Source organism: Sparus aurata, chromosome 10, assembly GCF_900880675.1.
Source record: "Sparus aurata chromosome 10, fSpaAur1.1, whole genome shotgun sequence".
NCBI lineage: Eukaryota > Metazoa > Chordata > Actinopteri > Spariformes > Sparidae > Sparus > Sparus aurata.
Window position 1 is genome coordinate 28,328,348 of NC_044196.1, and position 27,903 is coordinate 28,356,250.

General features: G+C 43.5%; 1 protein-coding gene across 4 annotated transcripts; it reads right to left on the reverse strand.

Moving 5' to 3' along the window:
- Window positions 1–366: 366 nt before the first annotated feature.
- On the reverse strand, window positions 367–27,772 carry tmem102 (transmembrane protein 102). 4 transcript variants are annotated; one of them, XM_030431399.1, is made up of 6 exons: window positions 27,340–27,772; window positions 25,169–25,380; window positions 8,621–8,959; window positions 6,067–6,260; window positions 5,644–5,856; window positions 367–5,417 (listed from the first exon to the last, which is right to left on the reverse strand). In XM_030431399.1, exons 2-6 carry the CDS (start codon window positions 25,368–25,370, stop codon window positions 4,818–4,820), a joined length of 1,548 nt encoding a protein of 515 aa, XP_030287259.1. In that variant the 5' UTR covers window positions 25,371–25,380; window positions 27,340–27,772; the 3' UTR covers window positions 367–4,817. The 4 variants fall into 4 exon arrangements, with proteins under 4 accessions (XP_030287259.1, XP_030287260.1, XP_030287261.1 ...); XM_030431400.1 differs by having other exon boundaries at window positions 26,932–27,772; XM_030431401.1 differs by having other exon boundaries at window positions 26,912–27,772.
- Window positions 27,773–27,903: the final 131 nt, after the last annotated feature.

Here is a 27,903-nt window from a genome sequence, read left to right on the forward strand (position 1 = left end):
CTGGGTAATCTTCCCCTTCTGCCCGGCTGTCTGAGTGTTACCAGCAGTGAAAGCAAGTCCTGCACCAACATCAGCAAGTCAGTATTTTGATCCTGACAGCATGTGCATCTGTGGGTACTGTCGGCCTGGAGCATCCTCTCGCTCTCCTAACGCGGTGTGACGGAGCAGAACACACTCAGGTGAAACACCCTCGGTGAAACACACTGTCTTGGAGCGCCCTCTGTTGGACTCCTCGCGTGTTGCAGCGTCAATTAAATCCCAAGAAATTATAGACATGCCTCACACAGAAAAGGGTTCTTCTCTTAGTCATTCCTTCTAGAATATCACACCAATATTGACCACAGTAATCGATGCATTTGCACACCATGTGATTTGAAATGTAGTGATTTATTTCATGCTAAAGCTTAAAGTTTGATCAATATAAACCCCCAGAAAGTAACAGTAATAAATACGGCAAATCAGTCATAATATAATCATACAGCAAAAATAATTTGCACTTATTTGAAAAGAAACGGAAAAGAAGAAAAGAAAGAAGAAACTCAAGTAATAAAAAGCGATATGAAATTCTATTTCTCAGACTGCGGAGTGATTCAGTACAGATTGTTATCTCAGCACTTGAGGACAGACCAGAGTACATCTGTTCAGATAACGGTGAGAAATTAGATTTGACGTGTTCGCGAGGCGGGAACAGATCAGAGATATATGGAGGATACATTCATTGTTTTTGGTCAGCTATTTATCCACGGACGCCGAATGGATCTCGGAACGGGATCATCAGAAGTCTCGGCACGGAGAAACCCACGAACAGCAGTGATTATAAACAGGAGGAGCACAGAGCGGAGATGTTTTCGGGAGTGTCATCTGTGTTTCATGCAATCCCTGGACAGCAGATAAGTGATTCCTCCGTTTCGACAACTGGAGCGAAATCCACACCGGAGTACGATTAGAGCAGGCGCTGTAAACCTTTCCATAGGGGGCTTGATTGCATATCTAGAAACTGACACTGTTGTAAAATACAGGATTCGATTTTTTATTTTTTTTTTCCTCTCCACAAAGATTAAAGATTTCATGTGTACAGTTCAGGAAAAACATTGATTGTTTCCAGTGTCTAGTAATCTCTAACTAGGCCTGTTAAGGTACAAAGTGAGACACATTCTGCGCCTCCAACACTCTCAGTCGAACATTAAAAGAGGGCGTTAAGGATGCGCCGTGACTTTATTTATCTATTTTCCAATAAATAAATGCTGCGATTTTCTTTCGAACTATTCAGAACGTACGCTTATCTTGGAAAAGTGCTCAGAACACACGCCGACGCCCTGCTTAGACATTCTGTACCGCCGCCACAACCCGCTTTGGTTTTTCCTCAGGTTCAATTCATATACACACTCTCTCACACACACACGCAAGCACACACCAATATAGACAGATGCTGCAAGACATCCACTCAGTAGTATAAGCACATGACTTTGAGAACAGATAATGTAAAAAAACGCATACGCCTGTCTGAAAGAACAACAATCCACGAGCAGCTTAAAAACTCAGCAGAATAAACATCACTTGTATATTCATGTAAACTTAACCGTAACCAATCGTGTGCTTGTAGCGTTTTATACCCCGCCTATACACTAAACATCGGAAGCAGCGTTTTGGTGCGTGGTAAAACAGAGAAAAAGTCCACCATCAGTCTGTTTGCAGGTAGTGTTTATCAAAGGAACAGTTCACCACAAAACGATGAAACTTCACCCTGCTTTCCGTCGGCATGGGGTTGAGTAGATAATGTCTACGTCTCTGGGTGAACTGTTCCTTTAAAGTAAAACAAGCAAGACCCACTAAACGGCTGCAAGTGGACGAGAGAGCCGTCTGGTTGTTAGTTGTTTCCAAACACCATTCACTGGCTGGAGTGTACAGCTCGTAATCAAATCAGTGTCAACAGTGTAAACATAAGGTCGGACTAGTACCAAGTTCAAGGAGCTTTGTCTGGACTTCCAGAACTGAAATGAAAGAAAGAAAGACGCCAACCCTCTGAGGACGAGACTCGCTGGAGGAGGAGGAGGAAGGAATAAAAGGAACATTAGAGCCGTAGGAGTAAGAGAAAAGGAAAAAAAGAGCAAGGAAAAGACCAAAACCAGAAGATGAAAAAGTGAAATTAAGCAGAGAAAGACGCGCCAGTTCCATGGAGAGGCAACTGTCCAGGCCCCGCAAGGCCCATCTTCCTTCTTCAAAAGGACCGAAGGAGGACCCGTCTCCCTCCCTCCACCCATCCTCTTTCCATCCCTCCATCCCCCGTGGATGACTTGCATCTGGTGAGAAACGATAGGGCCCAGCAGCTAACACACACCCACTGAGGGTGTTATTCCATGGGCAGCATGTGCGTCCTGCTGCGTGGTTCGTCTCCCGGTGAGCAAACAAATACACAGACATACTCGCACGCAAAGCTCATTAAAAAAGACCGACCAAGCAGAGGAGACGGGGGACAATTATCGGAATCAGTCAAGTCAGAAACAGTCTCCAAAAAAAATAATCGAATGGGAGACTTGCACATGATGTGAAACAGGACGTGCCGGGCCCACAGCGAAGTACCCCGACTTAGCCGTGACTGTGGTAGAAAAATAGCCCAAGTCCTGACAAAAGAGCTGTTCTGTCTGTGCCTTTTTTTTTTGCTGATCAAGACCTTTTTTTTCTTCTTTTTTTTTTTACTTGATCAATACATTCCTGACAATTGAAATCCTCCTATGTTCCTCACAAAGTGCCTACTGTGAAACTCAAAACACCAAGGACCAAAATGTCTGCTCAGGTAGGAAAACAAGACTTTAAGAATTTTCGAGGACTTTGTTTAGTGTTGTAGTAACTCTTACATCTTTGTACAATAAGAAAATCATTATATTTTATATTATTATTAACCAGTTTAATTAATTTAACATCTCCATCCTTTACAGTCTTAACTGTTATCCAAGGCCTGGTCACACGAGAACGTGAAGCAGCGACGCTGTGTGGTTCTAGAAGCTTGGTGATACAGTGATTAGGCTGCAACTCACTTCTTTAATAACGGAGGAAATATTTCGTCTGTAACTGCCAAAAAAAGGTCAAAAAGGGGCCATTATAATGTCCCACGGCACACAGCACAAAGGGACATCTTCAAATTGCTTTTCATCAACTGTCATAAATGACAAAGAAAATCAGTAAGTCCTCACGCATTTGAGAAGCTGGAACCAGCAAATGATTGACAATTTTGCTTGACAAATGACAAAGATTCACACAGCTCTTTTTTTTGTCCTGTCACTTTTTCAGTTAAAGATGTTCACTAGTTTGACACTCAAACAATAAAATGGTCGACTATTTGGTATTGGTAGCTCTGGTAATGATTTCTTGCCGGGCTAGTTGATGAACAACTGCTGAGCTATTTGCTGAAATGCTAACCAACCAGGACACGTTAGCCTGTCCCAATGGCTCACCATCTTCTTTTTTAGTTCCTGCGTGCTTGGCCAAAACCACCCTTCGACATTTTGCTCTCCAGTTTGTACATCATTATAAACAACGGGGTTCCACTGAAGAGAGCTGCTTGCTAACTGCTTAATAACTGTCAGCAAGCAAACTCATTAGCTTGGCTGCTAACGGTTCACAAAGTATTTTCAAGAGATGATAATTGTACCATCAACCATCCTTTGTGGAGCAGTTTATTCTCCCACAGAGGATGTTATTTAAAATTGGATGGTGCAACTCAACCAATAAGCTAATACTTTCCTCCATTTTGGACTCTATGGTTCACCTTTCCTAAGACGTCAGCATTTATCTCGTCTCAACAGCCGCAGATTCCATTGCAATTAGTGAATTCTGACATTTTAAATCCCGGCGCGACCAGGCCTTCAGAAGGAGAAGCGGCTACTTAATATTCTGACTATGACTCAGCGGATTCATCAAGTTGGATCAAAATTAGATGTTTAGCGATACGAACACGCAGCTCTTTGATACATTCCACTTCTGTTACTAATGAAATGTAAGCGGCACTGAAAAAAAAAGGGAAAAGGGAATCATATACATAAAAAAAGTTAAGTATTATGAATACCTGAGAAAGATTTTCTTTTTTTACAATGAAAAATATGCCATAAACGGAGGCAAGGGGATCATAAAGCGGGTAAAAGAGGGCTCGGACGTAGTCGACAGAGAAAAAGAGACTCTTTGTTCAAAGACTCGGCGGTTCTCCTCACAACATTACATTCAGTTACATCAACCAAACCTTGTTTTTTCTTTCTAATTCAGCCAATCGCCCACTCGGATCTAAAACAAAAAGGGGAGAAACGCAGCAATCAAGAGGCTTTTCTCCCTCAGTCTTAAGAAGTGTAAGTAATATGTGAAAACCCTTAGGCTTACATATACACACATACAATCTCACACACATACACAAACTCTCTGTTGATCTCCACTGGACTTATTTCACATGACTGAAGCCGGCCCTTGTCTTTGTAGCCCTGGCCGTAGAGTCTCGTTAAGGCCAGCTCGTTAGGAGAGGCAAGTCTCCGTGGCAACAGCTGGGTGACATCAGGTCTGTTGTGCGACGGCCGACAAACTGGATGTCATTTGCCAGTAGTAGGATATAGTGTGTTTTTGGTTTAAAGAGTCAGTTGAGCAGCATGACTTTGATGCATTGTTCAGTCTTAGGATGAGAACAGGAGGAGTGTGTTCAGTTCCAGGCCGCCAGTGTTTAGAAGAAAAACACCTGCCTGATTTTCAGTCTCTGTACCCTCTGATGCGACCTCTCAGAGTGTGTTCGCAAGCTAAACACACACACTTCCAACCATCTTGTCAGTAGCGTGTCTGCATCAGTAGAACTTGTCATCGATGCGGAAGTGGGGCCTGGTGACATCGTCAGGGTTGAGGAAGACCGATATGGATTTCCCAGGGTTCTCGGTGACCAGCTGCTGCAGTCGCTGTGCCAGCTTGTCCTCTGAAGGCGAGATGATGCCGTTGGCTGGGTGGTGCCCGGGGGAGCCGTGGCCGTTGGTGCTTCCTGTTAGCTCCTTCTTCAGCTGGCCCGCCTGCTGGGCTTGGTCCACAGCAGCCCGGAGGTGTTCGCTGGGATCCGAGCGCACGTGGGCGAGTTTCCTGGCGACGAGCAGCGCCTGGCTGTCTGTCAGGTGCTCCAACATGTTGCACTGGGGCAGAAAGTAATTTGGGCAGTTTTTTCCCAGGATGCAATGAGCCAGGTCATCCAGGAGACCCAGGAAGAGGCGGCCAGGGGTGTCGGGGTCGGGGCAGGACAGATAGGCGGCAGGAAGTCGGTCACAGGCCCAGAAGAGGAGGGTGCGCAGGTGATAGAGGCTGAGGCCTGTGCGTGGACGGGCCAGGATGCGAGACAACACGGCTTTAGCTGCTTGGAAAGCCTGGGCCATGGGGTAGGGGATGCACTTCTTCAACTGAACCTGGGAATAAAAGAAACAGAGGATCGACATTGTGATAAACTTAACTAACCCTAACCACATTAACTGAATATTAACTTTCAATAGAAAGAGAAATGTTGTGGTAGTAAAGGAAAGAACATTTGCCAAGAGAAAAAAGACAGAAAACCAGATGGAAAAGCTGCATCGATGTTTTAAACCTAAAACCAAGTGACACCAAAGCAAAAGCTTTATTTAACAATCCCCTCACCTCGCTGCGTGAGAATGCCAGCCTCCACTCTCTGTCGGGCCGACCACCCAGCGGGGAGCAGCAGGGCAGCAGATAGAAGCCAGATATTGCCTCCTCCTCTGTGATTTTACCATCCCAGAAGTGGTTGGCGGTCAGCCAGCCTTGGGCTACAGCGGGCCAGCCCCGGAATGACACCACGGGCAGCAGGTCGTATAGCACCCGGCTGGAGCCTGCCTGCAGAGACGATGGTGGTGAACATTAATGCAGGCTGCGTTTTTTAACACTTGGCTCCAACACTGATGTCACAAAAACATCTTCTCTAATGAGCAATTAAAGAGCACAACTCAAAAGTTAGAGTTTTCCTATGGAGATGCTGACAGTGAGTAGCGCCTTGACAATACTTGACGTAACAGGAATGGGAACAGATGCGTTTCCAGTCTGTACCTGGAGGATGATGGTGGTGAGGGGTCCGTTCCTCTCCAGTCGGTCCGGACTGGGAATGCCTCTCTGGGGGCTGCGCCTCAGCTCCTCCACGGCCTCGCTCACCACACCCCAGAACCAGTCCGTCACCAGGCTGGGAGAGAAGTAGCATCCATCCAGAGACTGAGGGGAGCCCAGGGAGGGCACTGAGCCTTTACCTGAGCAGGCAAAGTCAGGGATGAATGCTCTGTCCTTGGGCAAGATACTGAACTCTCTAGATGGCTGTTCTATCAGAGTGTGAGTGGTGAATGGATGAGCATGGAAATATCGAAGGTAACTGTGTATAGGAATTGCTGTTTGAAAAGTGGAAACGTGTTTTAAAGCGCTATGGGTGGTGAGGAGAGTAGAAATGTGCTGTATAAATGCATGTCTATTGAAACTGTTATTTAGTAAACCAGAGATCCCTTATTAATGGCCAACACCCAGCGGTGGAGCCTGAAGGGCCCTGGGAGGGATGTTGTTTCACTCATAACAAAACTAATTGTATATTTTTGTCAGGGCTGGTTGAATTTGGAACAATACAGCAGTGATTAGTCAGACTGGTGGTGTGTTTATCTACGATTCAGACTTACAAAAATCCATTTTAGATCCATTTATTGCACTCAAGTTTCAGGATTCCAATGGAAACCAATCCACCACAAAGTACCAGACACTTAGACACGTGTGGTGTTTAACAGCTTAAATTTAACTAAAATGTGAAACCATTTTATCTGGTATATTTATCTTCAAGTACAATGTGCTCTAACTGTACACTTTTTGCTTGTGGATAGGTGTATTAACCTCTTAATGAACGCCCCCATTTTAAGGTTCTTTTTCCAAAACGACATACCGAAATTAAAAGCATGACAGCTCCCACATAGTTTGAGACTCAGGGATGTGCTTGGTACCACTGTAAAGGTAACACCCTCAAGTTTTTCTAGAAGTGTGAGTGAGATTCTATGACATACTGACACAGAGTTACAGAGGTTGGAACACAGGTTTTGGTTTCCGTCCAATTCAAATGTCAATAAACTGACTAAGATATAAGGGCTCAGGTATGTCTATGGACACGGCAGACACAATTAGATGGCTACACTCAAAATTTGAAGTCAAAAGACTAAAAAATTGATTTTTCACAATTTCTTTTCTAAAGGCATGTCTGTGCATTTTGCTTGGGTCCTTTTTTTCCAAGAGCGCCTACTGAGATTCAAAGGCTTATAACTTGAGAACCCCTTTACCTAAAAAACATAATCTTGGTCTCAAATGAAAGCTAAGACCCTGGGGTTTCTTGCTTGTTCGACACCTGTAGCTAGTTTTGGGTAAAATGACATGGATATTTCCATTCTATGGACTCTTGGCGAACTATGAAAAAAAAATTGTGGCATGACGTTGTAGCTGTGGAAAAAGGGAACACTCCGAAGGTATGTAGGCATCCTTGCTTCTTGCGGTAGAGGGCTCTTTCTAATGTTGTGTCATAGTGAGTTTAGAAGGCTATTACATGGTCTGGAAATAACTTTTTTCCTTTGTGTTTGGGCTTAAAATAATCACGACAGTCTCAGTTTTCCAACAGTGAGTATATACTGTTAAGATCAGATGCTCAAAACTATTAGCAAAAAAAACGATTTGTTTTTACGAAGGGTGTTCGTTTAGTGACGGATGTTCCTATGTTGGAACGGTGTTCCTTAAGGGGTTAAGCATAAAACACTGGTCTGTAATATCATTCCCAGATTAACTGATAATATTAGCTTGTTTGAATCCTACAGAAAACCTTTGGGCTCCTTCAGGGTACAGCATACTGTGTGAAGCAAAGAAAGGTGTCAGTGCTGTGCTGCGCTGCAAAGACTTGTAGTTTTTACCCTCTTTCTAACCTTTCAGTGGCATTAAGGGGTTTTACATGTTAATGCTGTCAACTAATCCTGAGTGTATCACCCCCTCCTGCCAGCACAAATGCAGCAACAGAAGATCCTGTGGGAGATTTTCTGTTGCGACCAGGAAATGTAGTGAATGTGTATTCTAAATTGCTGAAAATTAAAGAGATTCATATCAATAAATGTCATCACTTTCCCTCATCGTGGAAGTTTCGCACTCCCGAGCGTGTGGCAGATTGATGTCGCGGTGCGATCCGGAAGCCGTCGTGTAATCTCAAACTTTTGATTGTGAAGTTAGACACATAAAACGTTTCAGCGCGTATTTCCTCGCTTCACCTATCTGAGGAGTTGGAAGAACTGCTTGGGAGGGTGAAATTGCATCACAACATCATGTATCAAATTATATCAGTGAAACATGAATAAAATTCAATCAGCTCCTATTCCCTCCACTCTGCACTGCTACAGTACCTTCATCGTTGTCTACTCCCCTTCTCTCTCTTTTCATCTTTCCATTTCTTGTTGTTTCATCTTGCCATTTCTTACCAATCCTCCTTTCTGTCTGTTCCCACTTCAACCATTCACCTTTTTTCCTCCTCATTACCAATGTCTAACCCTAACCCTTCACTGTTCTTCCTTACCTTTGCAATTATCATCCTACTTTTTCCACTTACCCATCTCTCCCTCTTCCTCCTCGTCTTCCTCAGTGAGAAGTCCATTCTCCTCCTGGCAGCAGACACTCCAGCGGGACAGGATGTTGGAGTCACAGAGGCGAAGGCTGAGCCACGAGTGGCAGGGAGGGGAGTGCCTCATGTCCAGGGTGACCGGCTGGTTGCGGTCATGGAGCTTAAGCGCGGGCACCAGCAGTGTGAAGTCCAGGTCGAAATCCGCCCCCTTGGCGTAGTCTCCCAGGTCCTCGGGGTTGAGGTCCAGGACCCCCTCCCGTGCCCCGCCTGACAGGAGCAGGTACTCGTTGGCCACCGGGAGGCGCTGGTCTACCTTCTGGACTAAGCCTGGAAGGCAGCAGGGGAGAGAACACAAAATCAATCACAGTCAGCAAAATTCAAATTCAGAACGCGTTTGGTATGTGTGGAAATGTGAGGGGCGATGAACGGAAAAGTTCTGAGAAGTGCTCTCTCTAGCTCACAGATGCCTACACACATTAAAATGCATTTCATATTCAGATGCACGCACGAGCTCTGAGTGTGCACGCCGAGCGCACTGGGACAGAAAACAGCAGCAAGTGGGTGAGCCTGGGAAATATCTGGCTTAGTTTTGTTTTAAGAAGGTGCTGCATATATTTATGAGTCTGAGCTGCAGTGATATTGACACAAGGAGGGGGGGGTTAATTGTCTCAGCTGACCACGAGAAAATAATGATAATTCCAGTGGCACGTCCACATGTGTGCGCAGCCTGGCCTTCTTTTTCAGCTTCCATACTGTTAAAGATCAGCAGTAAGCAGGCGTAGGAAAATGACTAAAAGGATGCGTTCAGCTTACTGCATTTCTTCATTGTTTGGTTAGTTAATTGCAGAGATCTGGAAACACAGCAATATCACTAAAAGGAAGTCTGGTGGGAGAGAGAAATATGAGCAATCAGATGATCATCTTATTAAATTCATATTATATTTCAGGCCCGGCTGCACCATCATTTTCCAGAGTGATAAAAAGTATTCCTCACCCTCCTCTCTGGACAGTTTATATGAGAGAAACCCGAGCCTCCAAATCCCTTTATGGCTACTTAGCTGTGTTGTAAACTTCCCGGGCTCCGGGGCCCGTGGGAGTCGCGGAACTAGAGTCAAGTAAATGATGTTTTTGCCAGCTTAAAAAAGCAACTGAGAAAGGCTTGATCCTACGGCCAAACATACACTGGTCTGGAGCTAACTGCTACGGTAGCCATGATAGGTCATAGGTATAGAGTGGACACTTAAAATCCCCTCACAGGGGAGAGATTGTGGGAGCTCGAGTACGAGTGTTTATCCCCCGCAGGGCGGGTAAGTGGCTGCAGGCAGCTGAAACAGGGGCATCAGACCAAGCCAGCAGGCCATGGCTGGGGGCACAAAGCTCCCAACATGAGTGCTCTGATCCAATTACATGGGCACACAGCCTTAGTGACATGTTTTCATGTTGAGGTGTGTGTGTGTGGGTGGAAGTTTTAAGAGATGAAACCACTGAATTTCACACAACTCTTACATCATCCTTGTGAGTGTACTTAAAGTATGGATGTTAATAAATTATGACTAACCAATCACAGTCTGACCGAGGAACATATCTCTTTGGGAGAGCAGCATCCGCACCCACAGAATCTAACGCAATCATTTGCTACTTTACATCAAATTTGGTAAAACGGTATATCTAAAGGGGGGGGGGGGGTCGCATAGAGAGACTAAAACTGAATGAGCAACTAAAGCAAGAGTCAAAGTCAAATGTGCTGAGGAGGCGCTCTCCAGTGCTTTGCTTTGAAACGGAGCAAAGGGAAAGTGCTTGTTTGACGCAACCATTGGGGGAGCACTCCAAGAAAACAAGAGGAAAAAAATCTGACAGCGCACCTTTGGATATTATTTTTAACATCCAATGGTATTTCTCAACAGAATACGCTCATCTCCCTCTACGAGCATCTCAGTTGTTAACTAAAGTGCTGAAGCTCCTCGCGATCTTCAGCCTCTGAAGTCTCCCTTGACGCCTGCACGAGTTCCTGCTAGCATGCGACTTCAAAATGTCGCAAATGTTTCAGTTCTTGAAAGCGCTCCTTGTAATAAAGATCAGAATATGTAGAGAACGGGATGTTAGAGGATAAGGTACTATTGCATGTTAAGTCCTCAGCGAGTGGTCGAGTAGAGGCTCCCATAACTTTCTGGCTCATGGAGCTTGTTGGGACTGCGTGCAGCCTAGTAGGGAGCTCCTCAGACTTTACCTCAAACACCAACAACTTCTCACCTTTGCATTATTTTAAGAGAAAAATCTCTAAATATTTGATTCACAGAAGAAAGAAGTAATCTTACCATACAAATAAAAGTGATGCTACAGTTGGACATTGAAGGGTTAGCGCAGGGTATAGAGGTACCTTGCTTGGCATAACTGCAATCTTTAAAGCTGTAGTCGGTGATTCCAATCCAATAAACTTTTTGTCAGCGAAATAAACAAACAAAAAAGAGAAAAAAGCAATATGGGAACCAATTACACCTCTCTCTCTTTCTCTGCTTCTGCCAGCAACTTCACTTCTACCACATCCTCGCCCACAAGGAACAAAACGTAAACACCATCAGAGATATGACCTTTCCAACTTGGTATCAAAATATCTCACAATATTTCACATCTTTCCCATGAATTATTTACCTTTGCCTGGGTTATGTTACCGACTCGGGCAGCAGATGCTCTGGATATCCGGCATATTTCTCTTTCCGTCAGCTATCTAACCTGTTAGTGTTGCTGCCTTGGCAATGGGCATTGTTGCAGAGACGATTCGGTGAGGTGTTTAGGGTAATGAAAGGTACACAGAAGCGTCATAGGATGAATACTTCATCAATATGCAACAGTGCACATGTCCTAAATAAACTTTTACAAACTTGTTACAGTCTATCACACTGAACTCATCTCTCCTGTATCTGAGGTAAGTGTTTGAACTTGAATCATGACTAATCAATTATCAGAACTTTAAATCTATTGGGCTGGAAAAGGGGAAGAAAAGAGGGTAGAGACACTGGACCGGCAGATCAAAGCACAAAAGAGAGACAGTGTCAGAGGGAGGAACGGATCAGACGCCAGCCAAAGGGCAACGAGTTTGAAGCTGCGACTCCTCTGATTTGTTTGGTTTTTATCTGCCACTGATAAATTGGGTCAAATAGGCGAGGAGGAGGAAAAGGGGTGATGAAAAAGAGAATAAAGCGCATCTTATCTCTCCAGCAGGGACTTAAGTGAGAGACGGGAGCGCAGAGGGAAAAACTGTATCAATTAGCGAGGCTTCTTCAATCCCCACGCTGGCTGCGGGAAGTTTGAGTTGGTTCCAAGGAACACAATCTACTTTTTTAATCCAAACTCTCAAATTGACACGCGCGCCTGCTTTACTGGGCATCCGCCAGCGAACGCGCACACACGCACACACATGGGAGCACGCAGGAACGCACTCCAACGTATATGCCTGTAGACACACAGTCTGAGAATAGAGCCGGAATGGAGACCGTCTAGGCTGGTTTCACAGCCACGGATTAAACCTAATCCTATAAGAAATGTCTTTGAATGTAGATTTCCATTAGAGGGAAGTTTTCCGATAGGAGTTATTTCCAGACTGGGCCCAATTCCGTGCCTGTGAAGTGACTATTTGATGGCTATTGGTTACTCTGTCAGTCTCAGTACACTACCTGACACGGCATCCTTTGCACGCTGAGGCTGATCCACCTCTCCACAGAACTAGGGCAGCAACTATCAGTTATACTACTGTCGATTCATCCGTCGATTATTTCCAGATCAATCGATTAGTTGCTTGGACTATAAAATGTCATAAAATTGTGTAAAACGTCAAGTGTTTCCCAAAGCCCAAGATGACATCCTTAAATGTCTTGTTTTGTCCACAACCCAAACATATTCAGTTTCCTGTCATATAGGAATAAAGAGACCAGAACATATTCACACTTAAGAAGACTTTTCCTTTCTTTCATCTTAAAAACTAAATACAACAGTCATAAAATCTGACTCATAAAATAATAATCCATCATAAAAACAGTCTGCGATTAATTTAGCAGATGATAAATAATCGATTAACTGATAAATCGCAGCAGCTGTACAAAGAGCAGGGTTGTTTTCTATTGACCATTTCCTGTTGAATATTTTAAAAAAACTCAAATGAAAAATGTATTTTTCTATTTTTGTAGTTTTGGGGAACCAGTGTTAATCAGGACAAGACTTTGACAAGACGGTTGCTGTGTCTCAATTCATGGTCTGCATCCTTCGAAGGACATGGCCTTTGTGGTCTTTGAAGGCGAGTCCTTCGGAGAGGCCTTGTTAACTGCGTCAGCCGTTGTTAAATGGGACCGTCGAGCCTTTTGAGCATTTCCTGGTTGTGTCACCAGATGTTTTACCCTTACGTCACAATTTCTGCTGCCCAGGCCTGCAAAAGTGACGATCTATGGCACATAATTTCGCCATTTTCTCTCTTTCTTTCTTCTTTTCCGAGCGCGCAAAGAATCTTGGGATATGCGAGGCCACGAAGGATGGTAGCCGTTCATCCTCCAAAAACAGGGAAAAGAAGGCCGCATTTGTAGGCTGCATTTGGAGAAGCCTTCGGATTGGGACAGCGCGGCATAGTGACGTAATTGGACTTCAAATGCGGCCTTCGAAGGATGCAGACCCTGAACTGAGACACAGCAATAGACTGATTTTCTTTATCCTTAAACAAACACTCTTTGTTTTCTTGACTGAATAAACTGAGAAAAAAAACAAAGGACAATAATATTTCACACGGTTTACTTGGCAGACCCTGCCATCTTTCTAGCTTCAGTGTTCTCAGGACCTTTTCTTCCTCTGAGAACAACTTCTTTATTCAGGTATGGACAAAAAATATATTTCTAAGTTTGTATTATTACCTCATTAATATTGTAAATATTTATGAGGAAATAATTCTGAGTTTGAATTAGGGCTGCACAAAAAATCGTTAAAAAATCGCGATCTCGATTCACACATACACGTGATCTTATTTCTACACACAGCGATTCTGGAGCATTTTATATCTCGAGCTGAATCACAAACAAATGCTCCTGTTTCCTCCCGGATTTTTCGAAGCGCCCCAAAACGCAGCACTGCCGCTGCCTCCTCCCTCAACCTGTGGTAAAGCATCTTTACAACACGGGATTCGGCGGAGGAAGCCCGCCTACAGCTGAGTGTTTGGAGGGAGTGAGTGAGAGACCGTTTTTAGACGGGGCAGCAAGCCGCCAATCTGCCCGTCTTTTGGGCAGCTAGGTCCACGGTTTTAGACAGAGGGCGGCAAATTGAGAGTCTGTTTAGGTCCGCCGATTTGCCGCCTCTGAGGGTACACTTTATTCCACCTCGCCTGCTAGTTGAGCAACTGGACAGCCGCTGAGATCCGGGAGATGCTAGCTTCTTCTGGATCTCTAGCGGTTTCGTTGTGTTAGCTTGTTGTTGTAGCGCAAGCTAGAAACGGTCGCTACTTTCAAAGTAAAAGCCCCCCGCTAAGAACCTAGTTCTAAACTACACTGGGGTGCAATGTAAGGCTCTGTTCCCAGCCCAACTTCGGGCTTCATGTCACGTCACATGTTTATTCGATGAATATTACGCCTCCGTTTTAGAAAGCCGATCAAAGCAGTTATCACATATCACTTAGCCAAAGATACGGCCCAAATAAACACTGTACAACAGGGATTAAAGGATTCCCTCTCATCTTGGAGACAAATTATTATTTTTTTTTCTTTTGTAAAAATCATTTCTCATCCAATGATAGAACTTGACCAAAACAAAAAAAACATTGCTTTATGCCTCTGCCATACTACAATGTTTTTTTACTCATCAGTGCAATAAACATTTTGTGAAAAAATCGTGCCAGAGAATCGTGATCTCAATTCTAAGCAAAAAAATCGTGATTCACATTTTTTCCAGAATCGTGCAGCCCTAGTTTGAATGTCTTCTTCAAAACTACATACTGCCTCTTTAATGCATCGTAATAAATAAAAGAAGGCTTCTGTACTTGAGAGTTTGGGTCATGATTTTACCGTGACCTGATGTTCAAGGTCAAGAATCATGTGTATGGTGCAATCAGGCAGCAATCATGCTGTTTTCAAAGTCTTTCAAATGACCTGCCCCCGGAGATGAGACTGGGGGAAAAAATATCAATATCTTATTTTAACATCAATAAATCATCAGTTTACTTTAATCCTGGGAGATAACTCTGACTGCCATAAACAAACAGCGGGAAGATCTGGAGCTGCTGCCGACCTCGACGCTGCATTTCACTTGAAGAAATGTAAAGATTTCGACTGGTTTTGCCTTAAAAAAAAAAGGAGTTTTATTCCAGTTTTACACAATTCTGGCTGCAAACATGCATAGTTAGTGTGATAAGGGATGGCACAAGCTTAAAGACTAAAAGCGACAAGGAAAGGGGGATAAACAACAACTAACCCCCTTTTTTTTTGACAAAGACAAATGAGGTTTAGGGGAAATCTGATCCAAACCATGAAAGAACAAACAAGCTTAAATACAGCAGGGCGCCCCCTTCTATATATTCAACAGGACAGGGCAGCTCTCAAGTCTCTGCCCTGCCGTAAAATATAAAAAAAGATATCATTAAAATGCCATTGTTTAAAAACTAATTACTATGATTCCAAAATCAATAGATCATTTATTTGCAAAAGAGCTCTATTCTGTCATCTGCCTTGGGAGTTTGTTAACAGTGCTGTATTGCATATCACTGAATCATATTAAATGTACTCAAATGGAACATTACAGCATGGCCCCACATATTAAAAGAGGCCACCTGCATGAGGTCCCAGGTGCTTGAATTGAATTGCATCAGTTTTTCACTGCTTATTATTGGAGCTCGTTTTATGATGCTTTACAAGTACAGTAAAAGACAAGTATAGTTAGGCTATACTTTTCTGAAAATGAAACAATTGCACAGACACACATCTATACCAAATACACAGACTATACTCTGCCCTCACGGGTGCATTCAGACACGCCTGCTTCCAAAATGAAGCTACAAAGTAACACTGCTGAGAGAGAAATCCCCCTGAAGCAGAGCAGCGGCATCATGGGAGAGACGTCCTTTCTCTTCGCAGCCGGGGCAGAGTGAAAATATTCTGCCGCACACCTCTAGTTTGATAGACTCCAAAAATAGCGGCGTAAATCTCTCTGGAAAATGGGATTTCTCTAAATAAGCCGATGACTTCTATATGCTGTTGGTGAAGAGGGCTGCAGAAGGAGGGAGAGGGAGGTCTGAAACTGGGACTCCATTCTAACAACTGAGATATAGGCAACGCTAGTAATCACATTCTTCTGGATTTATTTAGATTTGCTGGTCCACTGACAGTTGACAATACCCACTCATCTTACTGAATGTACATATAAACAGGGATGAGCTGAACATCCCCTGTAAATGTGTGTGTGTGTGTGTGTGTGTGTACATTAATCATAAATCTACCGTCTACCAGCCTGAAAACACCTGAGCTTTGACTGCCTTGCTTAAAAATTAAACATTCTACATATTAGGAAAGGTTTGTCCGATTTGTCAGTATCACATGTATCACCAGCTATTTTTGACAACTGATTAAACAGTTTGAATGCTTTTTTTTTTAAGAAGAAACACTTTTTCTTAAATGTTATTATTTTCTGGTTTCTTTCCTCCTCTATGACAGTCGACTGAATATCTTTGGGTTGTAAACAAAACAAGACATTTTATGATCATATCTTGTGCTTTAGGAAACATTGATCAAAATGTATCACATTGTATAGAACCAACACCTAAACGATAAATCGAGAAAAATAATCAACATTTCATCGACAATGATAGTAATCATTAGTTGCAGCCCAGTGATGATGGCTTATATTTTACCTTTTAACAACCCACTACTTAAATACAAGCTATGTACTTTATATAAATGAGATCCTCGTCTTTCTTTAGTAATTTGGTCAATTTCAAATGGAATGCCATGTCATTAAATAAATAACCCAGGCACACAACTGAAAAAAATTAAGATGTGGTGTTTACCCACAAAGAATTATTTTTGGGTAAACACTCAAATACTGTTTAACCAGCTTAATTGTTGAAAGTTAAGTCTTTACATAAAATATGGTGCAACAACCTTCAGTCGTAAAGTTATGTCTCTGCTGGTTGTCTGAATGTTGCAAAGGTTTGGTCCCGTAATGCTTTCCCCAGGCACTCTGTTTACAATAGCAAAGTGTTCCCATTAAATCCTTGTTCAGCTTTCTAGACTCCTCCATCATCTATTCAGGGTTAAAAAGGTGACTGCCTGTCAATATGTCAATTAATTAGCTGTGACGGAATCATCATTTGAAACACGGCTGACAGTCCGGGACGAGGCTCTTGATTCGGGGCACCTTGATGTTGTTGTCACGCATCCCCTACCTCTGCATGACCTCTCTGTTGTTTTAGACAATAAAGCTCTAATGCCTCCGCAAAGCATGCCATAACAATAATCTTAAAAAGGGGCCTCATCCCAAACGGAGCAATTCAATCCGTTACATATTACTCCTGACTGCTACTATAGTCTAAACCGGATGTTATCAGCGCTGTTCACGCGGCACTTCTCGCAGCCTCACCTCACAGACTAATAGCGGGATTAATCCCAGACAACCCAGCCGCTGAAGGGTGAGCCAGTCCGCCTGCTTGCTGTTTATGAATTCATATCAAGGCAGGAGATTAGCTCCAAAATAGGCCTTTTAGAGGGGAGGAATTGAGAAGCTCCGAGAGAAGCAATTTAATCTAATGGGGGGGAGGGGGTGTCAGAGCACCGTGCCAGGTGTGTGTATGCCTGTGTGCGATTGTGTTTCATACAACAAACAGAGCTCAGAGTGATGACAGACATCGTGTGTCTGAACCACCTGCAGAGAGAGAGGAGGAAGGAGGCTGTCACCGTCTTCCAGCTCTTCACTGCTGCTTTGAAGCCAGCCAAACTGTGATACCAGTGCCGCTAAATGACAGGCAATTATCACTGAAAGAGGAAAGTGTCACTGCAGGTTTACTTTTACATTTGAGGGCAGCGGGGTAGCCTCGCCGTTTGAGAAACGATACTGACCCTGTCCTTTGATAGTCTGGAGTTCCAGTGTTAGGAATTAGGGATAGTCATGGGTAGAGATTTGATTACAATATTCAGTGTATAATCACCTGACAGTAGATTAGAATGACCAAAATATCTACAGAGAGGTACCTCTTCTGGAGTCCACCGTGTTTATGTTTCCATGTTTCTAAAGGAGCCGAGAGCTAGCCATGGAACAATATCAGATTTTTCCGCATATCATGAATATCCTTACGAGTGACTTGTTAAAGCTGTCTAAAGCCAACATGCAGTCCTTTCCTGGTTTACTGATGTATTTTAATTGCCACAAGGGGGAGACCACATCTTTCCAGTCATTACAGAACCCCAAGCATGTCACCATTGCTGAAAGCTTGGCTTTGTATTCTGCATGTGGAAGTACTATTGATTCCGAACTAAAGACGACAGGAAGATAAGGCGCCCACCCGCCAGAGCCTGCTGGATGAAGGTGTCAGCCCTGCGGACCAACACATCCAATGTGCTCTCCCATCTTCGCTACCACCATCAAGCTCTGGACGGCAAATTGTTTGCTTCTCACTAAAAAGAGGACGCTGATTTAAAAATAGATGTGTGCTATCCAGTATGTTTTGATGCCATTTCAAAAGTTTTTAACCATATTTTGATGGTGATAACAGAGCCAGTTATTTGTGTTTGTTTACAGTAATTCCTATGTAGAAACCACTGCCTCAATTACGGGCTTCTTTCAACTGTCTTTTTTCAATGTGTCTATACATCTCAATCATCTTAAATACATGTTCGACGTTTTATGATCTCACGAAAATTACAACAAATAGCTTGGACCACTGTGTTTAACTATTTATCTTTAAACTTTACAGTTGCGATTAAAAATGACAACAACAACCAAGTTTGGTGATTTCACATATCTCCACCATTCCAACCCACCACCAGTTTTATAACCCAGAAATGACTGATTTTGTTAGCCTGATGTCAAGCTGTTTCAGTCGAATTGCAACTTTCTTGCCCAGGATAATCGCAACAACAAATTTTCATATCGTCCCTACCTACCCAGAATGGATAAACCAAACACTGGCTCAAGAGAGGGCCTTCCACATTTTTAGCCACCATCATAGACGGCAGAAAGACCAAGAATACTCAGCTGATTGAAATCTGCAACCTTGCCGCTAGATGCCTCTAAATCTTACACACTGGACCTTTAACAGACACTCCTGTTGCAAAGTAATCATTAAGACTGAACTATAACCAGGTTCCCCAATATGTTCTATCGTATGTCATCATTAGGCAGAAGACAGGAAACCGGGAACATCTCTTGCTAGCATACCTAATGTTTTAAATGATCCACATGATAAAGGACAAACAAACTTTTTATATTACATTTTCATGTCACATATTCAAACATGTTCCAGGCCAAGGATTCAGGTCTAACACTTGCTGGGTGCCACGCTGGGTGAGCAGGTGCAGGCTGAATGCCTTCAGTGTACCACTCAATCTCACGCTCACTGACTGATGCTGAAGTCATACCTGAATTTTATGTTAAGGCTTAGTTACCTGGTCCATTAGTACAGCATTTGGAAATGTTGCTATTTGAAGTTTTCAAAAATGTCACTTAAATTATTTGAGTAAAGAGTATCTGTCAGTCTGAGCCCTCGTGGAAAAAAAAAAACTTTCTTAAAGAAAACTGAAAAGTGTCAGTGTGTGTGAATGATGAGGTGTGTGGCAAACATTCAGTTTTTGAATGTTTTTTTTTTTTTTTTTTCCCCCAGCAGCTCAGACAGCTACAGTCTGCACGTCACACACCGTTATCGGTTGACAGCTGCGACCCAAATGATTCCTCCCTCTCCGCCTCAGGAATACTTGAAGTGTGATTATGAAAGAGCAGAAATCACGATGTCAGCCTTGGTTATTAAAATGAGCAGGGCAGCAGATAATATGTCACGCAATGTCAAAACACTTCTTGCTGAACATGCTGCATTCCTTAAGTCCTATTTAATTAGATACCGTGAAAGACTTTTGATGAATTATGTGATGTCTGTCCGTGGCCACTCTATTGTGCTTTAATCACAGTTTGTTGTTGGTTGATTGGTCACAGAGGCTTATTAACAGAGGCTGAGAACGGAGGTAAATTATCATCAACCAAAATGTATTTTGCATGAATTATCAATGATGTGCCAGCTCTCCAACAATTAAGACGCTGCTGCTAAGTGCTAAAAAAGGTGGCAGTGAGCACCAATGACCATCATTTACAGCGGGCAGGGCTGCATCTCATCTGTGCTGCCTGGCACTGCTGCATCTGTGCTGATGAAACCTGAACAAATCCTAACTAATCAATTACAAAGGTTTCGGTCATTTACTGTTGCAGTGGCATAGATTTGGCCAACTGCCATGTGAAGACAGGCCGTCAAATCCAAAATGGCACTGACAGGGAATTAAGTCAGCCACTGCCTGCACTAAAAACTGAACTCCGAGCAGCAAAGCAGGGCTTCTCCAATGAGGCAGGAAGACGCAGCAGTAGTGGGGACAGCATCTAGCTGTCGCTAATGGGGTGGAGTGAGAGACTGACCAGCCACCGTGCTGGGCCAGCAGCTAGCCAGACTAAGTGAGCTGCTCTCCCAAAGGGGATGAAAGTTTCTACTCCAATGGTTCAAATTTCAGCAGGAGGGATTTACTTTCACTCCCAAGAATAAAATATGCATCACATCGCATAGAAGTTTGTGCAACCTCTGAGAGGCTAGAACATGTGGGAGGTAAATATCAGGTCTTGATAAATGCGCCCAATATTCAAGTGTACAGTGTATGGAGAAAACCCTGCTCCATTCTGATTGACTTGTGTTTCTTTTAATGCAGCTGTGGGAAGGAACTACAAGTAAACAAACAGTAAAATAAACCCATCTCTGCTGAGATTTTGTGCACTTGCAAATGCTTGCGGTTTAGTCAAATAACGTTTACAGAAACACCATGACAGGCCAAAGTAGCTATCGCTATAATAACTGTCTGTATTAGGTCATGGCATCAATGTTTCATATTAAGAAGCCAGAATACAGTCATTTTTTTTTACATTCACGGAACAGGTCACCCTAAATTAGATGAAAATTAAAGTGTACACCATCAGCGTGCAGTCAAGCTTGTGAACCCACATCAGACAGGGTGAGCGCTATAGCTTTTAGCTAAAGTGAAGAGTTCAGCTTCAAAAGATTATAAATAATGTCTTCAAATCAATTCGGGATCTCGAGGCTTCCAGAGACTTGAATTATGTCGGTAGAGCTATATGGAGCCTTTTTATTTTGGGGATGTTTTTTTTTTTACATTCTAAAACAGGCGTCCATGTACTTCAGCTGGAGAATGCTGTGACACTGTTCTGCTGTGAAGCTCTAATGATTTTTTTGGGGACTTTTGAAACTTGACAACCTGACATTCCATCAACATGGGGGTGAGTAGATAATGACTCAATCTCCATTTGTATACAATATATGGAATATATTTATTGTAATTTTAAAGATTTTATTGATACAGAACACTCCATTGACCTTCATATTCCATTTGCAAATTGCAAATGCAATCCTAGTCGAACTGTAATGATTTTGATAAGTCTTTAAATAATGACCATGTCCAACCATTTATTTGTAGTCAAATGTGTCATTTTTGAAGTGTGAAAATAAGTTTGGAAACCGCATATTTATGTTTTGAAAGCAACTGCAGATTCGTAGTCTTTTTGATCCACAACAATCAGAGAAACATCTTGAGTCTGATAAATATGCAGGCCCTCATGCATCATCATGCCCCCACACACACACACACACAAACAGCCTTTGTTTGTCTTGGTTTTGTTTTTCATTTTTCATCGCAGCACAGGGTGAACTTCTGACTCATGCCTCTCCTGACTTGGAAACACACTCAGGTGCTGCTGATCACCGTTCTCTGTCTAACCGTCCCCACTTATCACTGTTCAAGCCCAAATGTGCATCCAGCTTAGTGGCCTAAGTGTGAAAAATGGCAGTAAACAAAGGGGTTGATGTAAGGAGTCCACAGGGAGTCGAGAAGTGGAGGTCACAGTAGGACAGAGTGAAGATCTGGTGCATTTCTTTTCTCCTAACAATTACTTAATTCTTCAAAATCTCTACATGCAACAGGTTGGTTTTTTTTCCCCTTCTCTGACATAAAAGTGTCAAACTCTGCACTGAGACGGAACAGCGCTCATGACTTTTTAAAACTTGAATCAAAAGAAACTATTCCTGCTGACATGAGGGGGAAGATGAACTCCGAACTGAACTCTCTCAAGCTGGCTAACAAACTTCCAAGATCTGAAAAAGCCGGGTTCGGGGTATGTCTGGGCCTCGCACCAGATCCTCCGCTTCCTTGGCAGTGTGGATTTACTCAGCCTTCATCAGACTTTTGTTTTTCAAAAGATGTATACAGTAGCCCTCGCCACGCTTGCCTGAAGGCAAACCACAGTGTTTACTCAAACGGAGGGTAAATAAGAGCCTCTTCTTGGATCTGTCAGGCTGTGAAGAAATTCACTGGGTGCACTTGGTGAGCGTGTGTGCCAGTTTAATCTCTTTACTTTTTCCTTTTCCCTGGCAGTGTGCAAAAAAGCCCAGTGGGGATCCCTCTGCGGCTCAAACTTTACAAAAAACCTGGCAGAAACAGCCACAGCTACCCTGCGTGGAGGATTCATGCACACACATGCGCATACAAACACCTATGCAGCTACGACGGGGCCTCCTCCAGCCAGCCAGCATGCTGTAACAAGGCCCCTCCATCAAAAGGATGATATTTGCTTTTCAGCGCTGCCTTTCATCCTCCGCAGGGCCTTGAGAGGCAGAGCTCCTAATGCAGCTACCACCGCGTACTTAACTTTATATTCCTAGAATTCGACACAAACTCGTCTTCCCTCGGTTGAAAGCGTCAAACTTTTTCTTTTTTCCCAGCCTCTTTTTCACAGTCAGAGCTGTCACAGCAGGCGGTAAGGCACAGGGTATATATATATAAAAAAAAAAAAAAAACAGCAAACCACTGGTGATTATGCCACAGACAGCAGCCTCAAAACCTGAAAAAAAAAAAAGAAATTCAACCGAGAGCGTGTGGGAGCAGACAAAGAGGCAGCAGTATCATGAAAAATGAAAACGGAACACAGGAAAAGGGTGGGGGGAAAAAACGCTAAAAAGAAGACTTGAAGACGTGATGTTACAACGAAATGAGAAAAACAGACCTAGGTGCCATTTTGATTTGTTTGACTTCTCCCTGGGTGAGGAGGGTCTGTTTGATTAAATGATCTTCAAATCTCCAGAAGCTGTCTGTCAACCAACCAATGTAATACCACCAGTTTGACAGGTACAGTGTTGTGTTATGATATTCTGAGCTGAGCAGAGCACAGAGCTCTTGTCAGACTCGCAAAACCTTTTAAGTGAGTCAAGCAGGAAACTAAAAAAAGAAGGGACTACACTTTGAGGACGCTGCCCAAATATTGTTTTTGTTTCCAGTTTACATGGACAGACTGAGAGATACATGAGAGAGCGAGGGATGACAGGGGGACAGCAGGGAGGGGGCAGAGTGCCACCTATTGGACAAACAAACACACTTCACTTTTTGCTCACGACTGACAAAAAAAAAAGACAACTGTCTATTTGTGACAGTTTGGCGTCTCACTGAGCAAAACTCTCATTATGCATCAGAGTGGTGAGGGTGTTTATGTGTATGTGTGCATTTATGGTAGTCGTTGCTTCCTATATGGGTATAATGTATCCCCTGACTTAAATATATCAGTTCTCAGCCAGTTAAAGCCTACAAACTCACATTTATGTAATTTGATCTATTGTTTTATCTTTCTTTCTTCTTCCTTCTTCCATTTTTTTTTTGTCCCTTATGGTCTGTATTGCAGATATCCGTTTCTTTAAATGCCAGACAGAGAAGAGCAACACACAGTGACTAAACCAACCATATGCAGGATGAGCTTGATTCCAACATGTCATTCAGAGTCTAAATGGGCAAGAATGAAATCACTGAATCCACACTGACACAAATTATAAGCCTCTGGTTTTGCATACAAAACATGGAGTAAAACGCCAACACTGTGATAATGTCTCCGTCAGGGAATTAAATTGAAAATATTGCACATGTCCTTCATTTCAATGCAGGCTGAGTCCACAGTCCTGATCATGTTTGTCACACATCTACCACCTGCCTCACAACCTGCGTCACAGAATAGGTTTGTGAGAGAACTGTGTCCTTCCTATTCTAAATTACAGCTTTTTGATGTCTTTTTTGGCTTATATCAAATCTGACATCTCAGAAGTAAGATAGTATATAGTATAATAGTGTAAGAAGTAAGATGGTATATTTTGAAATCTACAGGTAGAATTAAATCGCAGAAATAAATGAATAACGTCACTTTAAGAAAGACATACAAAGCAACACCAAAAGAGGTGGTCCCGTCAACATCAGACCTTTCACTTCTATCTACCCTTTGGCATCAATTTGCATTAAGCAGCGTTTTCATGCATTTTATTCTTTTCATTAAGCTGTGAAAGCCACCTGATGCATAACAAGACACTAGAATAACCTCTAACAAATTGTCACACTGACAGAAGTATAACCAGTAAGAACTGCACGCGAGATGTGTGTGTGCGCAAACACAGCTCCCCGCGTGTGAGGGCATGTGCCGATCAAACTCTGGTTTTAGAATGTGTAATAATGAGAGTGCAGAGTAGGGCGTCCCTGGGTAAGATTGCTCATCGTTTTCAGTGACACTACCCTGGGTAAATAAAGGCGGGGGGGGGGGAAACATGCACTCCTGCATAATAAGGAACAGGGGTTTAAGAACAAACAGCGACAGACACAGCGAAGAAAAGTAGCTTAGCTTCATCAGTGCTAAGACAATGGGGACAGCACATCAGGATCTAGCATAATATTCCAAGCTTAAAATATTTCACCCCCGAAAAATGTCACAGCAGCTGTCACGAACACGCAAAAACATACACCCACGGATACACAGGTGGCGTCACCTGTGCGTGCAACGTGATGTGTTGATGACTTCCACCAAGCACTTAAGTGTATAAATAGTTTAGTGAATTGCAGGTGATAAATTACTATTCCACAGGCTCGAACTGCACAAAAATCACATTCCATTAAGATTACTATGCAAAATCAAAATGTACCACGAGCACATTCCTGGAACATTTATCACAGCTGGTAATTAAAGGGATTTCGATTTTTACGCCAAATGTTGAACAGCAAAATAGGAAATTAGGTGTCACAATTATTTAGTGGTGAATGGATAATGGGGTGTAGTGCGAGAATATCTTTGCTGTGATAACATCCCGCCCACATCACGATAATCATATCACTCCATCACTAGATCAAAGCCTTTCACAGTTCCGAATAACAAACAAAATCAGTCAAAAATGGTGGACCACGGGCGCATTTGCATCAATTTGAGGAGTGGAGGCAAGAAAGACGTCTGCAGACATACCGAGCATGTTGAAGATGAAGTCCTTGGCAGTGTGGACCTCTAAGGCGGTCTGGTCTCCAAACTCTCCCTGTTCAAGCAGCACCAGCTCAGACACCTGGGATGACAGCTGATCCAGGGTGGCCCCCGACCGGAAGTCCACCTCTGAAGGCTTCTTGACGGGGGCAGGGGAGCGCGGGGCCACCGCACTCATCAGTGTATCCATCTCTACAGCCCTGCGGAGTGAGGACGAGATAAGAAAACACAATGTAGGTTTGCCAGCCTATAACTTGAGAGTTTCAATATCACAACAGCCCTATTGTCACGGCTAACACAGTCGATACGGGATGAATTACGTTCCTTTGGCGCATCAAATAAGCTCATGTTGGAGCTCGCAGCGAGCTTAGCCATCTTTGTGTTTGATGTTTTGCTCGTTTTCCACTCAGCACCTGCCCTTTCGGTTTGGATGTGCGTGTACACTCTGTGTGCTGTCACTCTGCCAGTTCTAACTATTGGCTTTGAAGGCTTGAGTGTCGACCGGAGAACAAAACATTTCACCCGTTTTCAGGATCTCTTCTCTTACAACATGCCAATTTCAGTGTTGTTGAGCCCTCATGTTTCCGGGTCTGTATAATGCTTGCCTTGTTTTCAACAGCCTCGTGTGAATCATGAGACTTTGTGGCTCGATTCTGGAGGAAGATATGATATCGAGGAAGAGCTAACATTTCGTTTTAACAGCAAAACATGTGACGCTGATGCGGTACTGATTACAGCTTTGACTATTCAACCTGATGCTGATACTTAAGCAATTTGGATCCGACTACTCTATGTCCAAAAAATGCATTAATGATTCATGATTAATAAGAGCTCCTCTCTGCTACCGAGTCTAACAGGATCAAAAGCTATTTGCCAAACATACAACAAGGACGCTGAACACTCAAGCACGGGTACACACATCAATCAAATCATCAATAATGGCCATTAAAATGAAAGGCTGTCCCAGTTTGTGCTTCTAATGAATAAGTGTTGTTACTTGGGGACTTGTGCACTGACGGATGTATTTAAATCACAGCTAAACCACTGCCTTCTGAAAAATAAGCCTGTAAACCATGTAGATAGTTTGAAAGGTTGTGGGGAAACGTTTATTTTTCAGTCTCATTACCGATTCGTGAAATGCAGACGCTTCAGGGACCATCCCGAAGCGTCTGCATTTCACGAATCGGGAACGAGACTGAAAAATAAAACTTTTCATACATATTAGTACCTTTAACAAATCTGAGTCAAGTTTTTTAGACATGTCTTCTATTCTACCTTGTATCCTGGAAGGAGTCCAGGAGGTTAAACTGGTTGAGTCGTGCCTTTTTTCGGAAAGGTTGAGGATGTACTTTACCGGAGACGCGACGGAATAGTTCGCATTCCAGCACAGGCGTCTTTAGAGATTTAGCGTCAAGTGGAGGAGGTATTACGTTAGTAGAAGGAATTACTGTTAAAAGGGACAGTCGACTGCTTGTTTAAACGTTAAACATACGCATTTTAAATAGTGTGCCCCACAAACACTTGTGATGTAAACAAAGTTCAGCCGAGTGGAATGACAACATGGTGGCCTCTGCCCCTCCAAACTAGGTCAATTAGCGAACAAGCTCCCGTGCTTCTAGCTGCTAAGCTAATAGCCGAGGAAATTAGCCAGCCTGCCGTCCAACAGTTCACACTAGCTAATTAGGCGATTGTATATAAATAACATATTGGCCTGGGCCGTCTCAGACACACCCGTGTGGCTGCTGTAGTACCGTGTTAGCGCTCCATTTGACTCGCAGTGATAAGGTCGGCGTTGCACCTCGCCCCACAGCCGGCTAATTTCGTTTATTAGCCAATATTAGCCAATATTAGCCAACTAGCTTTGTCAAATTAGCATGCTAGCTAACGTGACAGGTGGGGGACAGCCGAAGGCGAGTGCGGCGACACACACACACACGCCCCGTGCATACAAACGCACAAACACATTCAAAAAATCTATACGTACACACTTACTCCCTCGCTCACTCTCACACACACACACACTCACACACATCCACACACACAGGCATGCACCCACATGCACTCAGCTCGGGTGTCGTTAGCTTGCGAGTCGCGGATCGCACAAGAAATCATTAGCTATCAGGCTAATAGCCGACACGTATTAAGGAACAGACACACACCCTTCTGCACAGTGACGAGGGAGTCTCTTCGCTATCTCCTACGTTTACTGTTAGTGTGATCCCTGTGCTTCAATCCGCCTTCTTTAGCTGTCATTTCCAACAGGTCCCAGGCGCCACCTTCCCCCTGGCAACACCGTCCCAGAAATCATGGTCCTTCTCTGAGGATCCAGGGATTAGTAGTATGTGTGGCACGCACGCCCCACATTACAAAACTACAAACGGATTTGCGAGGTCAGGTTTATGATTAAAATTGTGCCCGTGTCCTCGCAAGAGGAGATAAGGCTGTGCGAACGGTTTTAGTGGCGGTAGCCGGGGCAGGGCGGTTTCAGCACCGAGCAGCCCGGCGTGTTGATGGATGAGCGTGCGGAGGAGCGGTCCTTGGATTGGAAGTCCAGCACAGCAGAGGTGTCCTTGCACCGGCTTGGGACTGGGTGCTGCATGTGGATGGATGTGGTGCTGCATGTGGATGGATGTGGGTGCTGATTCTTTTGCCCCTGTCCCCTCTGTTAGTAAAGCCTGCGCACAGAGTTAGCTCATATATATATATATATTAGTGGATTCCTC

Excerpts from the sequence above, each read along its gene's own strand:
- tmem102 (XM_030431399.1), bottom strand. The coding sequence starts at position 25,370 with ATGGATACACTGATGAGTGCGGTGGCCCCGCGCTCCCCTGCCCCCGTC. Across the intron at positions 8,960-25,168 it reads CTTCATCTTCAACATGCTCG|GCTTAGTCCAGAAGGTAGAC; the intron begins GTATGTCTGCAG and ends GCTGCCTTCCAG. Across the intron at positions 5,857-6,066 it reads TCACCACCATCATCCTCCAG|GCAGGCTCCAGCCGGGTGCT; the intron begins GTACAGACTGGA and ends TCGTCTCTGCAG.